This window comes from Tiliqua scincoides, chromosome 3, assembly GCF_035046505.1.
Source record: "Tiliqua scincoides isolate rTilSci1 chromosome 3, rTilSci1.hap2, whole genome shotgun sequence".
Lineage (NCBI taxonomy): Eukaryota > Metazoa > Chordata > Lepidosauria > Squamata > Scincidae > Tiliqua > Tiliqua scincoides.
The window spans coordinates 66,126,900-66,146,024 of NC_089823.1; the positions used below are offsets into that span (position 1 = coordinate 66,126,900).

Genomic DNA, 19,125 nt, shown 5'->3' on the forward strand with positions numbered 1-19,125 from the left:
AAGCAAAAAATAAATAAGCATTGCTCTTGAGGGTGGTGGAGGGGGGTTGAGTCCTGGCTGGGTTGGTGTCTCCCCTGGTCCTTCCCTACCCCAAGGGCAATGTTTGTTACAGTGTCTGCAGTATTTCAGTGATGCCTGCTCTAGCAGTTAAGCAACCCTGCTCTTGTCACTTGGTCCAATTATGAATGGAATAAAGGCAAAGCTCGTGACGCCTGAATAGGGTGTCCATCTCATCAAGCTTTTGCTTCATATGAAACGTTTAAATAGGGTTTGAGGGTCATTCTTGTTAGCGATAAGAGACTGCATGGCTCGGAAATCTGCTTTGTCTATGGCCTCCCTGTATCTGGAAGGCAAAACTTATTTTTTTCCTCCACTAGAGGAAAATCATCATGCAAGTCAGTCCTGGAGCAGACGTCAGAGCATGCCAGAATTTGCTCTGATGCAATGTAGAAGCTGTGAAGCTAATCTGTGCTCTGTAGTGGCAGCTGTTTCTGATGGCGAAGGTAAGTGGTCGTTGGGAGCCTCTGCAGGCTAAATTGCCCTGAATCAGAAATGAAAGATGCTTCAGTGTTCTGACTCATCCTGACGTTTCACTGCTATTTATAGAAGGACATGAAAGCTTTTTTAAAAATAAAAATGAACTGTAGTAAACAGGTTAAAAAATGTAGTAAAGAAGCAGTCCATGTTTGTAGCCAACTGTGCAAAAAGAATCAAATAAAATAATCTGTCATTGGCAACCCAATTTCACAGTTCAGAAATTGGAGTCCTTAACTGTTACTGGTAAAATTTTAACAGGTCTAGTGTTGCCGTGTCTGGCTGGCCTTTAATTTTTCCAACAAGAAAACAACAGAGCTGTATGTGATTGATAGGAGTTGCATATTTGGGAAAGATGAGTTTTAGGGCCGGAGATGTCCAAGTATTACAATGATTTCATGAGGTAGGGCTAAGTTTTGTAAACCAGCTGAAGGAATCTTATCTTGGAACAACAACTTCATTGCCATTGCAAATGTTTGCTGAGTGGGACCAGTACAGTTCCAGCAGCATTAAGCAGGAAAGCTAGTGTGGTATAGGAGAGTGTTGGGCAGGGGCTGGGGGAAACTTAGGTTCAAAATCCGACTCAGCTATGAAGACCACAAACTTCACCCAGTCATTGTTTCTCAGCCTCACCAGACTTGATATGAGATACCCAGTCTGGTTTGTTGTCATTGACTTTCTCAGACTGAGAAACAGGGTTTTCCTTGACTCATTAGGACAATGTTTGAGAGAGCCTGAGTCTGAGTAGGCATTTCAGTATTATGTTAGGATGAAGGAGGAGGAAAATGTTTTACTAACCTGTTTTGGATTTTTTAGAGATGTTGCTTACTTAAAATGGGAAGGGTAAAGGGAAGCAGTGCATAATCAGTGTATGAAATTGGTTACCACAAGATGTGGTTATAGGTACTGGCTTGGTACAGGTTTGGACTTTAAAAAGGGACTGAATAAATTCATGCCGATCAGGTCAATCAATGGCTCCTAGTTATCATGGCTGTGTACCATCTCCAGGTTCAGTGGCCACATAACCTCTGAAGAGCAGTAGCAGGGGCCCACAGTGGGAATAAGAATGCTAGAGTAGATGGGCCTTTTGCGTGATTCAGTAGGGCATATGTAAACTTCCTGTTTGGTTGCTGTTTTCATATTCTCTTTTGCTCTTGTAAAGTTCACGATGAGATATTCAGTTTACAGCTCTCCAACATGTGCTTACGCAGTCCATGCTTATGTTATCCAAATAGAGACTTGTGAAGAAGGCACAATAACTCTTATTTAACTGTTAGTTGGACTGACATTAAAGTTCAATGGATAAGACTTGGTAATCCATTTCAAACTTTTTTGTTGAAAAGTGGTACATAAATACTGTTAATAATAATAAGCAAATAGAATGAAAGAAGCTGATTGCTTTGGACATCATCCAGATGTAGAAGATTATACAAGTAAACTACAGGAGAAATTGTTCCATTGCTGAGTGAGGGAAGTTGTTGTAGATCAGTATTTCTCAACATTTGTCCTCAACCATACCATTTCACATGGTCCACCTATTCCAAGGACCACCAGATGTCATCGCCAGTTACACTGTCAGTTACTTTTGGGGTAGGAGCCCTGATGCAATGTGACAAACACCAGTAAGAGGCTGAGGGTGGATGGGAGGACTTATTCAAGAGCAGAAAAGCATGCTTTGGAGCTTTCTAATGGTCTGTTGTGTCATGGTCTTGCTGCCAGGCAGCATGTGTTCAGGGGTCCCATGAGTACCACCAGATACCACAAGTACCAGTGGTAGTATCAGTACCACTGGTTGAGAAACACTGTTGTAGATGGTGCTGAAAAGAGTGAGTATGTGCGAGAGAGATCGTGTGTGCAGGCACATGTCATTGGGTGATACCAGTGCAGTGTATTTATCCAAATAAATAAATAGTAAATAAATTGGGTGCCCTTTGGGGAGAAAGGTGGATTACAAATCCAATAAATAAATATCCAAACCATAACAGAGGAGATATAAAATGAACAAATTTGGTTATAGTCCTAATATTGCTTCACCTGTTGAGACTAAATTATGCCTCTCCTTTGATAGAGGAGAAGGGCTTTAACATTTTGTTCCTGCCACAGTTCTGATCCTGATTTCACCCCCCTTGTGCTATTTGCAGTAAGAAAAAAACTTCAGCTAAAAGCCTGTGTCAATAGAGAATTTTAAAAAATCCACACCAGAACTTGTGACGGAAATGTGACATGTTTGTTTTCTCACAGCTAGATGTCTATTGTAACACATTTCTAACTTCAGTAGAAAGAACATCTGCTGTTTTGCTAACAGCATCCTTAGTCCAAATGTGGGCCTAGAAACATGCCCTCAGAATTCAGAAGCACATACTAGCAATGCTTCAAAGCTTTAGCTCCAAACTTTGCATCAATGTTGTAATTAATACAGAATCTTGCCTCATAAAAGCTCATTTGTTTTCTTGTATTCGTGAAAACTTTCATATACACATTTCAGGTTATGTTCTGATTGTGCCAACAAAACCTTTTTAAAAATGCTTCACATTTGTTTTGGTTGTGTGGTGTTTAAAAACAAGATACACACAAAATATATTGATTTTTATGACAAGTGCTCTCACTTAAACAAAGCATTTGGACTACATCTGATGCGTGCTCCGTTTGCTGAAATTGGTTGATCACATCTAGTTTAATCCACTGTTGTTTTTGTATCTTTTTTGCTGTAGGCTCCCCATTCAAGGCAGTTGAAGGTTTTCCAGCCTTGGTTTCACACTGAAAAATGATCCAAATATTGGCCAAATCTATGCTTTTTGCCAAACATGAGGATGTGTAGAAAAATTTACTGTGCATTTTAAAAATAAGCACATTCAAATCAAAATTCTGGTATTAATTTGCAAATTGCACTATTTCAAAAACATACAAATCAAGACCATTTAATTCAAGAGGTGCCTGCACCACCTTTTGTAAGTATCACTTCTATGAGCACTGCTGCTCCCGCCATAGATTGCAATTTGGCTTTCCCCACAGCTTATGTCATACCCTCCTTACGCAAACAATTGTCCTTTTGAAGGACTTGGTTGCTGCTCAGGTCCATCCTGTTGCACTATTGTCCCAGTCATCTCCACTTTCAGCAGGATTGGACCGAGCAGAGCAGTGGTACACACTTGTCACGACATTGGAGCCAAGTGCCATCTCTGATACTGTGGAATATTACCAGTGTTGAAAAGCACAGATCCAAAGCCTCCTTGGATGTGCAGAACTAGCCATACATTTCTTGAATACACTGCCTATATCTGTTCTCACTTATAATCATGCATAATCAGTGACCAGTCATGGCTTTAAGCACAGCAGGCTTCCTTTGGGCTGTGTTTGATATACAGGTGTGTGCCACTTAACATATTAGGTTGTTAAGTGAACATTGAGCCCAGTCTAGTGCCTTTGTGTAAACAGACACTCCCTGCCAGACAGTAGCTGGCTGCTAAGGCTACTTGAGATAGTTTGCCTCTTCTATGCATTAAGAACCTCTTTGTTGTGCAAACAGACACTCCGCTGCAGGCTATGGGAGTCCTGACTACTTCATTAAGAGCCTCTTCGTGCTTTGACCACTGTCAAGGTTAAGTGACACATGCCTGTAGCTAAAAAGAACCAGGACAAGTTAAAACAACCCAGTTGAAAGTTACATTTGCTGCTGCTTTGGACAGTAATGACCTCTTCAAGGTCATATAGAATACATGAATCAGCACTGTTTCTACTACTAAACTCTGAAATGGCTAACTGAACACCTATTCCCAGCATGATGCATTGTTGCTTTGCTTCTTATCTGTCAGCCAATTGCCTATTCACTGTAATGCATTATGACCCAGGCAATGTATCTCCAAAATCTTAATGAGTTTTCAGTGTCTCACTGTATTCAGTTCTTTCAAATACAGCTAAATGTTGTAGTCCTATTATATCAGCTTGATGCACTGTTGTTAAAGAATAGAGAACAAGAGAGATGAAATTGGGTAGAACCAATTTGTGATTGGTTGACCTATGCTAGCCATTATGTTCTGCTTTGTAGTTATTTGGACTTCTAAAGCAGTTTGTCTGAGATGAAATATAACAAGTGTATAAAGTATTGCCTGACTTATCCTGTTTTCTCTTGGGGCACAATTTCCCAAAATGGGTCATGCCCCCAAATGTCAAAGCAAAGCTAAAGACCCTTAGTATACCGTATCCCAATTCCCCCACCCCCACTTTCCCTTCACAACATTGCACAAGCATACTCTGCTGCACTATTGCATCTGGAGGTGAACTCATAGGGGGAGAAGTGAAGACTCAAGAAAGCTTAAGCATCTCCTCTGAAAGAGTTCCACCTCACCTGATAAAGCAGAAGTCCTGGGTAGTGGAGTTCTGCTTTGCACTTAACTTGCACAACTCCAAGTGCAAATGAGGACAGAATCTTGGCTCTCTGTTTGAAGCACGGTGTAACGTTTACCACTGTGAAATTCATCCTAGTAAAAGAGTATTGGGAATTAGACTGCAATAAACACATTGAACAGTGGCTTTGTTTGTATGGTAAAATCATACTTCTGCACCCTTCCCCCGAAAAAATTTGGGTGTGTTTATGAAAACAACTTGGTTTAAAAAAAAAAACCTTTTCTTTTTATTCTACCTCTGTTACAAGTCTACAGACTGCAACATCCAATAGATTCTGGAGGTCAGGAGGTCTGGTCTAGAGGGTAGAGCCTCCATTTGCCTGAAGATTAACATCCACAAGGTCGCCAGTTCGAGGCCACCGGCACCGTGCGACCTTGAAGCAGCTGGCAAGCTGCAGCTGAGCTGTTCCATCTGCTCGGAGCGTGGGAGGATGGAGGCCAGAATGTTAAACCAGATCGGAGTGTAACACCTTGAATGTGGTGGTTCTTGAAAGAGAGAACCTTCTTTCAATTTGTAAAAATCCCTGCGTGGATTTAATAAGCCTGCCTGTGTAAACCGCCTTGAATAAAGTCTTGAATAAAGACCAAGAAAGGCGGTATATAAATACTGTATATTATTATATTATTATTCTGTGTAGATATGCATCGGATTGTGTTAGTAATCCAATGCATATCCATTTGGAAGTAAACACTGTTAAATTCATTGGGGCCTACTCCCAGGTAAACATGTATAGCAGCGTTCTCCTAACTTTTTGACCAGAGCGCCGCATGAACTATCTGGTGCAGTGCTGAGGGCCAGAAAAAATTTAAATATAAAATTTAAATAAATTAGAGATGGAACTTAGATGAATGAATAAATGAATGAGTGGGCTCATTCACTCAGCCTCTCCGGCCCTCAGAACACCCTCCAGATGCAATCGGAGCACAGCTCTGGTCATGTTCAGTCGAGTGGGCCAGAGGCTTTCAGGGGACAAGAGGCTGGCTGTGGGCTGGATAGAGGCTTGCTGCGGGCCACATTTGGCCCCTGGGCCGGGGTTTGGAAACCCCTGATGTATAGGATTGCAGCCTATGCCGCTTAAGACAAGTTGCTATAGGATCAACAGGAAGAGAAGTATTTTATTGCATACAAGCATTTAATTAGTATGTAGTTAGCCATTAGACTAATTAGCAACTCCTAATAAACACTGCACCCTGGGCAAGAGATGCCTTTTAAAGACAAGGAGATGTCCCTTATATTTAGCAGGGGGAGACTGTCCCTATTGAAACCAACATTACATTTTTCCTAGTAGTTGTTTGCTAGTGTCTCTCTTCAGACTTCTTGATTGTGAGTCCCTTGGGGTCAGGGAACCGTTTTCTCATTTCTTTCAGTACGTGCACCACTTCAAGAACTTTTTGTTGTAAAGTGGTATGTAAATATTTTGTAGTGGTAGTATTAATAATGATAGGAATAACAGTGTAGAAGGAAGTTTTCTGGGCATTCTTTTTTATTTTGGATAAACAAACTTGGATAGGTCTACTTTGAATGTACCATGCAAGGCTGACATAAGTTTGTTCTGGCTCCTTTTCCAACTATTAAATTAATTTACTAAGTCCACCATCCCACCCTACCTATGTTGGACATATGATGAAAGAAGCATTAGTACCCCTGCTAATTGGGTAAGAGGCACTTTTTCAAGTGGGTGCTCCTTTTTTTAGCAGGGGGAGAGTAACTGGCCCACCTCACCCCAGCACTGTCTGTTCTAGTGGCTGTCTGCTGGTATTCATTTGCATTTTTTTAGATTGTGAGCCCTTGGGACAGGGAGCCATTTAGTTATTTGATTTTTCTCTGTAAACCGCTTTGTGAACTTTTAGTTGAAAAGTGGTATATAAATACTGTTATTAATAATAATAATAATAATAGTATGTGAGAAGCCCCTATTACTGCCTTTTGCAACCAACATAAATGGTCTGTTTTGGCTACTTTCAGTGTAGATTTAATTTTGCCCTAGGTTAGCCTCAGTGCTAGGGAATGATGAATTTTACGTACATTTAAATTGAATTAATATGCAGGTGAGTAATGACCTCCAGGTGGTAACCATAGGTGGTGATAAAGTATATAGAAGGGGGGAGAAGCTATAAATATGATAATAAAAAATTTACAAGGCATCATTAATCCTATCTGACACGCACTTAATTTGACACTGGAGAAAATGTCTTTGTCCAGATATTGAGGTGCGCAGTTTAATAAAAGAAACCAGTCTGTCTGAAACTGTTGTTGCTTTAAAGCACTGTAACTTTCTGAAGGGCTGACATGGTTTACTGTGAACTACAATATTAATTTTCCAATCAAATCCCTTCTACCTGGAAATTGGCACCTAAACTGCCATCCTGTAACACATCAGACATGTCTGTTCAAGCATACTTTCTTAAATGCTATTCTTAATTTAGTGATGTGTTTTGGAGCAGTTCTTAGAACTCTGGAATTGTCTAGTAGAGGAAGGTTATGATTCTGCAATGCAGTTGTCAAGCAATGCATTGCAACTTGCCAATTTCATCAAGGGATTTAACAGCTATTCAAGCAGATTAATATAAGCTATGTATTTGAGTTGGGGAGGGTTCTTCTTGCTGCATAGCTTTTGATCTAATTCACTGTGGAGCAGACAGCAGCAGGTGCAGTCTATCTAAGCAATAAGAACCTGAGATTTTATTCTTGACTCACTCCAGATGTTACTAGTCACTCCTCAAAGAGGTCAGTGCAGGAATAACTCATTATAGATTTGAAAATTCTATATACATCCATTCTCCTGGAAAACAGGAATTTCCTCTGAGGAAAGGAGACAAGTGGGAGAATGGCTTTGCACGCAGAAGTGATTTGTTACAGTTAAGTGGTGATAATATCGGACTACTGTGCAAATTATCTAACTCACAATATTCAAGTATATTTCAAAATGATCTCCCTTCCCCCTGAAAATGATCCTCTGCTTTCAGTAAAATGGATACTATTGCAAGCTTTGCTGCCTATTTTTGTGTCTGTGTGATCTATAATCCTGACTTGCAACACAATCCTAAGTATGTCTACTCAGAATTAAGACCTATGGAGGTTAATGGGATTTACTCCCAGGTAAATACTTATAGGATTGCAGCCTTAGGTGTTCAGAAAGTCAGCTGCCACATTGGTGATTAGTTAGTGTATATTTGCCCTTTCCTCAGATGAACTTGAACACTTAAGAACATAAGAACAGCCCCACTGGATCAGGCCATAGGCCCATCTAGTCCAGCTTCCTGTATCTCACAGCGGCCCACCAAATGCCCCAGGGAGCACACCAGATAACAAGAGACCTCATCCTGGTGCCCTCCCTTGCATCTGGCATTCTGACATAACCCATTTCTAAAATCAGGAGGTTGCGCATACACATCATGGCTTGTACCCCGTAATGGATTTTTCCTCCAGAAACTTGTCCAATTCCCTTTTAAAGATGTCCAGGCTAGACGCCGTCACCACATCCTGTGGCAAGGAGTTCCACAGACCAACCACACGCTGAGTAAAGAAATATTTTCTCTTGTCTGTCCTAACTCTCCCAACACTCAATTTTAGTGGATGTCCCCTGGTTCTGGTGTTATGTGAGAGTGTCAAGAGCATCTCCCTATCCACTCTGTCCATCCCCTGCATAATTTTGTATGTCTCAATCATGTCACCCCTCAGGCATATCTTTTCTAGGCTGAAAAATGTTCATATAACTTACAGTGATGTACATATTCTGCCCTTGGAGTGTATCATGTAAATGTGAGCTTGACAAAAGCAAGCCTCATGAAGTGGGAAAACCAAATTCTGTCCATTTGGAATAAAGCACTTTGCCTTGTATACAACAAACCTGCAGTGTGTTCCCCATGTTGCAGGCATACATGGTTGTGAAAGTGAATAGGTTGAACAACTGCCTTGCAGTGTAGTACAGAAATCCTTTCTTTCCCTTGGAGCTCCTTCTCATAGTTTCCATATTCCATTCTCCAAATCAACCACTCCTAGCCCTTTAGACTCCACCCTGCCAGGAGCCCACCCTGTCTGTTTACCAGAATCAGTCAGTGAGAACTTGGCATAAATGGGAAAAACCACACAATCACAGAAGAGACCTCTTTTTCTGGTCCAAAGGGAAAAGCTGCTGCTAATGCCTGTAGGGGTGGGATAAGAAATTGAGAAATGAATCTAGCAGAGATGCCACTGCCAATGCTGGTGGTGCTTTGCCCAGATGGGGTTCTGTAATAGTCAATGCAGAGCATTGGACAGGAATTCATATTAGAAAAGTGAGTATGAAGAGAGTGTTGCATGGTTGTAGGACAGTGCATAACCTTGCACACTGATCTGCCTGCACTACAACTACCAAGCAGCATTGTGAGAAAAATGTATGCAAGAACAAAAAAGTGAGCCAATTTAGAGTTGGGGGGGGGAGGGATATAATATAGTACTTGGCTTTTGTGTTGCACTTTCTGCATGTGCAAAGTACTTAATGTGTATTATTGTGATGTCTTTATAATAACCCTGTAAGGCTGCACTCCTATAGCAATGTCCCTGGGAGTAAATCCCATTGAAATCAAAGGAACTTACTTCTGGGTAGACATGCACAGCATTGGGCTGTAAGATACGTTTTATTTCTGTATAGGACTGGGAAGCTGAAGCCAAGAGGGAACAACTTGTCTGAGTGCATGACAGAGGCAAGATTGAAACCATGGGAGCCCTGAAACTCAGTCTCTTAGCCAGCACACAGTACCAGCTTTGATTTCTTTTTAATGAGCATTTGCAGGTGACTGTTGCTATTGGCTACTCAACTGCAGTTCAAGATGAAAGAAATTAGGCTACCTTTACTTATGGTACTGCTGTTGTATGTATTATGTGGGGCTACCCTTAAAGGTGGTCCAGAAGTTACAGCTAGTACAGAATGTGGTGGCTCGTGTGGTTGCTGGAAGTTGGTGGTTTGACTCTGTCGTGCTCCTGCTCTGGCAGCTGCATTGGCTGCTGGTTTGTTTCTGGGCCCAATTTAAGGTGCTGGTTTTGACCCTTAGAGCCCTCAACAGCTTGAGACCAGTGTATTTGTGAGACCGCCTTCTTCTGTATAATTCCGTCCGTTCTCTTAGGTCATCAGAAGGGGCCCTGTTGGTTGTGACACCATTGAGAGAGGTCAGGGAGATGGTGGCCAGAAACAGGGCCTTCTCGGTGGTAGTGCCTGTGTTATGCAATTCCCTCCCCTTTGAGCTGAGGACAGCCTCTTCTTTGTTAACCTTCTGGTGAGACCTGAAGACATTTTTAGTTAGGAAAACCTTTGAGGCCCTATAATGGATGCTTTTAGAAATTTATTTAATGTTTTTATTGATGTCTCTTACTTCTACTTGCTTCTTTTATATTGTTTTTATTGCTTATTTTATATATTACTGTATTTTATCATTTTTTATATATTATAAATTATTGTTAGCCAGCTTGGGTGCCCTTCAGGGAGGTAGGTGGATTATAAATAACTGTTCTTTAGTGGCATACGTTGATCAGTCCCTGGAGACCAAATGAGTTGGTCTGTCTACCAGATTTCAGTTGGCTGTAAGCATGCATTACTGTCTGCTGAACTACCAGCAGACAGTAATGCATGCTTACATATGTGTATGTGTACTATACTATACATATGTGTATATGTATATCAAAACATGTATGTATTAATCCATATAACAACATGCACATGCATTTGTTCATGCATGTATGAATTAAAGAGTAAACAAAATGTCTTCCAAGCTCAGATTCTTGGACTTTAGGGGAAAGGATTGAGTGGCCTTTAATTCATTCATCTACAAAACACCAAGAGTTATATTAAGAGATTAATGGCACATGCCTATGCATATCTATTCAAAAGCAAGCCCAACTGAGTTCAATAAGATTTTACTACCAGGACAGTGTGTACAGGATTACAGCCTTATTCTCCTATTGAGTCCTGTCTACTAGTACATACGTATGTCAGGGGTGGCCAAACCACATCTCCTCAGCCACCTGCAGCTCTTTGACATATGATGTTTGGTTCTCAGAAATATGTTGGCTGAACTCTACTTTGCATCACAATTAACATAAAAGAAACTTAAGAATTTTTCATGCTTTATAATTTACTGGGTTTAAACTGAGAGTCCACTGAATTAAAAAGTTTAGTATTCATGGTGAGTAAACATATTTAAGGTTTTAAGATTTTAAATGCTTCTTAAATATTTCAGGTCTGAAACATCTGAAGTTCATCATAGGTGGCTCTTACGTTCAGCAGGTTTGGCCACCCCTGATATAAGCTAAGAACTTTCTTTTAATACAGAGAAACATACATGTGTGTTACATACATGATACACATACATGTATCACCAGACTTAAATTTGTCCACGTAATCATTGGAAATCCTGGTGTTGGTGGTTCTCATCCAGAAAAAAGCATAGCTTTGAGTTCCATTGAAATCAACAGGCTAAGGTAGTCTTTTCACTGAAGTCAATAAGGACCAGTCTGATGGACTTCTTCTGTACACATTTATTAGGGATGCTGGATAAGAATCAGAGGGCCATTTACAGAACAAAGTGTGCACGGGAGCTTTACCAGCCCATTGCTCCACCCCAAAAGCTTTCCCTGAAGATTGGTGGACTGTCTTAGATAGGATTGAATGTGGTGCATCTTGAAATGCAAATCACGTACACTTGTGAACATCCTTGATGGGGGAGGGGCTATGTTCCAGCTTATAAAGATTCAAACTTGCATTTTGGCTTGCTTTGTAGCTGTAAGTCTTTTGGATTGCATTGAGACACTGATGTATGAGACAATTTAAACCTTCTGTTGTACAACTAGTAAGTGCTGTTTGGCTATCTGTATCTATTAGAAATTGCAGTAACGTGGTGGTTTTGTTTCTAATGACTGTTTAATCAAAGCAATAATTCTGTGCAAAGTAGTTTTCCCTTTGGTGCCATCTTGTCATAAAGATGAAAGTGGAAGTTAAAGGTACTATGAAAATTTCTTATCTGTTCAGGTTCTTGTTTGTCTCTGTAATTATTTCCCTCAACACTCATGGAACTTCCACTGTTGTTAAGGTGAAGACTTTGATATACCTGGTTAAACTCTTTTAGATGGCCTTTGAAGAAATGAAGCTTGATGACAGTATATAAAACATGCATAGGCTGCTATACTGCTTGGAACATGCTGACTTCCAAAAGTGTACAGAGTAGTGTACAGAGGACGTGTGTGTGAGAGGCGAAATGTTTGTACCTGACTAAAGGGCATGATTACATTGCAGCATGGTTTGCCTCGTAGGCCTTGGCTGCATTTGTCAGGCAATGACTCTGGTTACTGTTTGCTCCAGTGGACCGTGACAAACGGTTACCAGCTTGAATTCTTTCTTCTTCAATTAAACTGTGTGAAATGGCCATATGGATCCAGTTTCATAATTATTTGGTAATTTGGCTTTTAGCTGGCTTACAATAATTGAAACTGCTCCCAATTAGAGGTCATAAGCAAAGGAGTTACAGTATACACAACATCAGTTGCACACATAACTCATAGTATATTAATTGACCTCCGAAGTGGAGTAAAGCAGGGCTGTGTTCTTGCACCAACCTTGTTTGGGATTTTCTTTGCTGTCCTGCTGAAGCATGCCTTTGGAACTGCAACAGAAGGCATCTATCTCTGGACCAGATCAGATGGAAAGCTCTTCAACCTCTCCAAACTGAGAGCAAAGTCCAAAGTCCAGCTGAAATGTCTGCGTGACTTCCTCTTTGCAGACAATGCAGCTGTCACCGCCCACTCTGCCAAAGATCTCCAGCAGCTCATGAACTGATTTAGCAAGGCCTGCCAAGACTTTGGACTGACAATCAGCCTGAAGAAAACGCAGGTCATGATTCAGAATGTGGACTCACCTCCCTGCACTACAGTCTCTTAGCATGAACTGGAGGTTGTGCATGACTTTGTGTACTTTGGCTCAACGATCTCCGACACTCTTTCTCCTGATACCGAGCTAAACAAACGCATCAGTAAAGCAGCTACCACATTTTCCAGACTCACAAAGAGAGTCTGGTCCAACAAGAAGCTGACAGAACATACCAAGATCCAGGTCTACAGAGCTTGCGTCCTGAGTACACTTCTGTACTGCAGCGAGTCATGGACTCTTCGCACACAACAGGAGAAGAAGCTGAACGCTTTCCACATGCGCTGCCTCCGACACATCCTCGGTATCACCTGGCAGGACAAAGTTCCAAACACAGTCCTGTAATGAGCTGGAATCCCCAGCATGTATGCACTGCTGAAACAGAGATGCCTGTGTTGGCTTGGTCATGTAGTGAGAATGGGCGATGGTTGGATCCCAAAGGATCTCCTCTATGGAGAACTTGTGGAGGGAAAGCGCCCTACAGGTAGACCACAGCTGCGCTACAAGGACATCTGCAAGAGAGATCTGAAAGCCTTAGGAATGAACCTCAACAGATGGGAAACCTTGGCTTCTGAGCGTTCTGCTTGGAGGCAGGCTGTGCAGCATGGCCTTTCCCAGTTTGAAGAGACACTTTGCCAACAGACTGAGGCAAAGAGGCAAAGAAGGAAGGCCCATAGCCAGGGAGACAGAACAGGGACACACTACACTTGCTCCCAGTGTGGAAGGGATTGTCACTCCTGAATCGGCCTTTTCAGGCACACTAGACACTGTGCCAGAATGACCATTCAGAGAGCAATACCATAGTCTTTCGAGACTGAAGATTGCCAACAACGACGGATTAATTGATTAATATCCATAGCTTTTAATATTACAACATTTTAAAAAAATCTCCTCCTACCTTATTCCCAGAAAGTTCGCTTTACTGAAGTTCCAGTGAAATAAAGTATGACTAAATTTCTCTGGATTAGGGTGTTTCTGTATAATCCATGTTCTTTGTTCCTTGCACACACGACTGGAATTGGTTATTACTAGGGCTTGAATCAGAAGAGCACCTTGGACATGTCTGGTGGAATCCTTGATTTCTTCTTTTTGAATGATAGATCCACATACCACAGAGCTTTTCAGACTGGGGTATCGTGGGGCCCCAGCCTGTGGGCCCTGGGCTGTTTCCCCTTAAGGGACGGCGGCAGCCAGGAGGCTGGGAGGAAGCAGTGGAGCGATCCCCAGGATCACTTCACTCAGGCTGCAGTGGCTTGGGTACACTTACCAGAGCCTCTTGCAGCCTCCTGAGGGTGCGGGGAGTCCTGCACAACCGTCTGCAGGGATTCCTGATGCTGTGAAAGTGGAGCAATTGCGCTCCGTTTCGCTAAACCGGAAATGGAGCATGGTTGCTCCACTTTAACTTTTGAAGCGTTGGGAAGCCCTGCAGATGGTTGCGCAGGGCTCTCCGCACCCCTGGGAGGCTGCAGGAGGCTCTGGTAAGTGTACCCAACCCCCTGCAGCTCCCCTGAGCTGCCCCCACCTTCCCCCCACCCTCGCTGTCTCTCCCCCACCACCGCAGGAACTTACTGCAGCTTTAAAACTCCCTGGGAGTTTGAAAACTCCAGCCATACTGTATCACAAATTGCTCTTCAAACTTTGAATTTGAAAAGCTTTGTACAATATGGCACGTGAACTTACCCTAACTCAAAAGGAAGGAAGATATTCTACTAGATATGCCCCAGAAGCTCTTTTGGATCCAAGTCTAGATATTCAATCATCTCCCATGTGGAGCTATTGCCATGGTAAAGCACTTCTTGGTGAAGTCTACAAGGTTGAGGTGAAGAATTAGCTGACCCTAAAAATACTTTTGTCAAGTAGATGCTTCTCATAGGATAGGCTGATTAGCTATCTCAGATGGGAGGTATATCTAAATGTACTGAGGCCACATGAAGCCTTAGATGGAAGTGCTTCATTCTTTTTGGGAATGGCATCTCAAGGGTGGGATTCCTGCTTCTAGCCCCTTGATCTATTAAATCTCTTCTGGTCCTATAATTGTATTAACCTTTTTTTTACTACAGTGATATCCTTTTGATTTCTGGGTCCCTTTTTGGGAGAAGGGCGGGATAAAAATAAAGTTTTATTATTATTATTATTATTATTATTTTTCTTTAAGAGAACAATATATATGCCCAGTAATGAAACTGCCTAGGTCAGGCTTGTACCTTAGCATAGATCCTGTATGGATATGTGCATGGGCCTCTGTGCCTTCTAGATTCACACTATTGTCTTTGAGAACTAATCAGTACAGCGGAATGTAAGCTTCGCGTTTGTCCCTATATCTTAAGGCTATAGATCTGTAGCTACAAAGGTCTTTAAAAAACAAGCAATGTTGTCACTACCTGCAGCAGGTTCCTCCAATCTGTCTCTTTCCCTGTGCCCTGAACAGACAGACGTTCTGCAGTCTGCTGATGTTTTTTGGGTGTTTTTGCAGGAGTCTTATTTTTGACGCAGCCCAGTCATGTGGCTTTAATTTACATGAAAGGGTTACCCTGTCATGCCAAGGAAAAGCAGACCCCCCCCCCCGCAAGTTATAGCATGACTGGCAAAAGGTTCAATTTACCTGCCAGCAAATTGCCTGAAAAGGGATCATACACAATTATTTCTGCATCATTACTATTGTGTCTCTATGACTCACTGTGCTGTATATAGTAAGTTTTCTTTGGAGGAGATTATTTTATTCCTTCCAAGAGGGATTTGAGAGCAAATATGTTAAATGTCAGATTTTTCTGTTGGATTTTCACAGTATTAGGCTTTCTTTAATGGTGAATGAAAATGTAGCATGGCTTGAACCGATTTTTAAAAATACCATTCTCTCTGTCACTGTTAAAAGTCATGTTTTAAAAGAGCAGAATTGTTTTGCCTTGTTGCTACATGCTTGCATACTTCCCCCTCCCTCAGCTGTTCTTAAGGGTCAGACTGGAGTGAGGGGTTGTGTTAAAGTTCTTTGGAATTTGGCTTACAACCACAGTATAGGATTGTTTGCAGTGCATTAATGCCTTGCAGTGCATTAATCTTGGAAACCCAAGTTAACTGTAGACAATATTTCTACATGATTCTCCAAATACAGTAGTTCTCTTCTGAGGCCCCCAGGACTCTAAGAATTGTGTACTTGAATAACATTTTCTTCCTTTATCTCATCTTTTTCAATTTTCTAGTTTACTGCTTTTTGTTTTGTTTGCCTTTGTCCATCATCTGCATCATTTTTCTCAGCAAAATTACTTTATCACAGTTTGACTTCATTCACTTACCAACTCTTACTTTCATATGCATGTTTACTTGGAAGTAAGTTCCACTGTGTTCAGTGGGATTTACTCCAGGTAAGAGTGAATAGGATTGCAGGCTCAGTGTACTAGATATGCAGCGGCCATGGAAATACAGGTAGGACCTCAGTATCCACTGATTTCACTCATCATTGATACCGAGGTCCACCTTTAAATGCCTCGTAACAAGGAAAAAAGCATCAAAATCCATTTTCCTACCTTCGTGCTACTAAATACTGTATATACTTTGTATAAGTTGAAAAATTTATGCTTAAAATTCGATCCTGACAACCTGGGTCAACTTATACATGGGTCAATACAATAAATAAAACTGAAGCTTTTGGAACTTATAAGAAGCTTCTGGGAAGCTTAGCAGCTGTCTACAGGGGTGGTGGAAAAAGGAGAGTTTTAACATAAAGTACTAACCAGGTGGGTTAAAGAATATGATAATTTTTGTATTGATTATTAATTTTGTATGGATTAATGTTTGTTGTAATCGATGGCCACCACCCTCGTGTGTAACCTATGTAGTCCTAGCCCTAAGTCTATCCAATTTTCCTTACCTGTATCTGTAATAAATAAATAAAGCATTAAAAAAAAGAGAGTTTTAATTAGTAATTACAGTATTCAACAGCAGCCATTTTAGCTTCTTCTCCAAACAGGAGAAGTGAAGGCACTTAAGGGAATTGAAGTCTGTATGAGGGTTGCTGCTATGAAAGTACAGTACTTACTCCTCACAAAGCCTCCTCACAATCCCCACAAGCACCTTCATCTCCCAGTTACGAGAAGAAAGTAAAATGCCTCCTTTTTTCCCTTTTTACTGCTGCTTTCCTCAGAACAGTTCCTGGCAAGTCATTTTCAAAGAATTTCACAAACCCCATTAAGTTTAGAGGTCTGGCTTTTTTAAACACCAGGATGGAATCCTCATTTCCATCTGAAACAAAGTCCCAGGCTACAGTTCAGTGCACCATTACTTAAGAATAGCACCCATTGAAAGGAGTGGGTCTACTTCTGAGTAAGTAGGGTTGCAACTGTGTGCAGCTGCACTTGCTCACAGTCATTCCTTGTTGCTTGTCTCTCTGCTGTGAATTGAATTGCACACTCCCAGTTATGTGTAATAAGATTTATGTTATAAGCTGATCTTAACACGCCAGCATCTTAAAGAAGGATTTGATGAATGGTTCTACCAGTATGTTGTTTAAAAGTGCACTTATTCTGATAGTGTTTACAAAAAGGTTGTGAAGATTAGAATTTAAAAAGTTAATGAATAAAATGTATCTCAAGATATTTTACTGTGTTTTTATTTGGAGACTGTGCAGTTCTTAGGTAACAATTACTGCTATTTTTCAGAATCTGGCCTCAGGTAAAATCAAATTGATAGTTGTACACCCCCTTAAGTTTAACCCCTGATGTACCCAAAGGTAATAGAAAATTCAGTGATTTTTGGCTCAAAACCTGCCCTCAACTTATCGGTCAACTTATAGGCGGGTATCTGCAGTGATTGCGAATTCCTTCCATTATTCACCCCATCCTAGTGACTGAATGTGCAATGCATTCTAGGGTGACAGTGAGGAGCAAGAAATCTGGAAGTAGGTCTTTAAAGCTATTTTTTCACTGATTTGATATCCACTGATTTTTTTTAATCCACTGGGGGTTCCAGAACAGAACCCCCAGTGGATAACGAGGCATAACCTGTACGGCTGAATCTTGAGTGGGAAGAGAAAATTTTGGTAATATTGCTCTTTTTATTCTATGTTTATATTATAGGTTTTGGGATTTGAAATTGATACTGTGAATTCTGTCCAATTTTCAAATCACACAGGTAAGAAAATCTTTATTCTCTTGAAATACTTCCCTCAATAATACTAAGATTACGAAATACTTCTCCTTCTGCATGTTTATTAAATGGTATAAGCTCTCATCAATATGATACCAAAAGAACTGACAAAGCAGCCCCCATTGGTTCCACTCTAGTCATAATGGGCTTGGCATCCAGATGCTTGCTTTTTTAATCACATTTGCATCTTGCTCTTCCTCTGGTTGCTCAGGGTAGCATATATGATTCTATCCCAGCTATGAGTGGCAGAATTGCAATTTGCCCAAGGCCACTCAGTGCCAAATGGACACTATGCTTTGTTGTTCTTCTAACCAGTTCTCTGTGCAAAGAAGTATGGTGTTCACAGCATAGCACAGTTTGTTCAATCTGTCTTCTTTCATTTACTTGATTGTTGCTAACAACCGAAATCCATCCTACTTAAAACACTTTTTGAGCCATTTTTTTCCTGAAGCATCCTGTTCTTAAACTAATGAGAAAAAGATGTTGCTATACTATTTTGTGATATGCAGGAAAATATGCTTTTTAAAATCCTCCTAAAATACAGGCAGCATTCTAAGCTGAAGCCCCCAGGGAGCTCCATTTGCTAAGTTGCCTGGTAAGGGGTATTTACTGTATGATTAGAGTGAGTGACTCACCTCCAAATGACATTGTGCTTCACGCACGAATAAAAGGAGCTGTCACAGAGCCTACGTAGATGCTCTTTTTTTGAAAAGAGGGGAAAGGGGGAAACAGCTTTGGTTTGTCACGCTCTCTAACTTGCAAGAATATACATGTTGTTTCTGGCCTCAGGAAAGGTTTTTATCTGGAGGGGGTAAAAAACCATAGAGTCTTGTAGGCTCCCGTCTGTTCTGAATGCCCTGGCAGATTGGTTATTAATGTGCATATAATGTACTTTTTCTATTTGCTTCCTACGCTTCAAAGTGTTCCAGAGTAAAATAGCCTGGATATTTTAAAGCAGGAGACATTGTTCAATTTTGCATTAGGACATTCTGTTAGGCTGGAAACTTGGTAGAAACTTAAATCTCTTGATGTGTCTGAAATATTGGATACTAATGGCACACGTGCATGTCATTTGTTCCAGCTGCCTAGGGTCAACTTAGCCATAAGGCTGACTGAAGTGGCTGCTTTGATCAGTAAGTTGTAGTAAGCAGACA

General features: G+C 41.1%; 1 protein-coding gene across 1 annotated transcript in view; it reads left to right on the forward strand.

Moving 5' to 3' along the window:
- The window catches only part of PDXK (pyridoxal kinase), a 64,329-nt gene that overhangs the window by 12,393 nt on the left and 32,811 nt on the right, over positions 1-19,125 (forward strand). Inside the window, exon 2 of the mRNA XM_066622419.1 lies at positions 17,902-17,956. Coding sequence (XP_066478516.1) covers positions 17,902-17,956 — 55 coding nt within the window. The remainder of the gene's footprint in view (positions 1-17,901; positions 17,957-19,125) is intronic.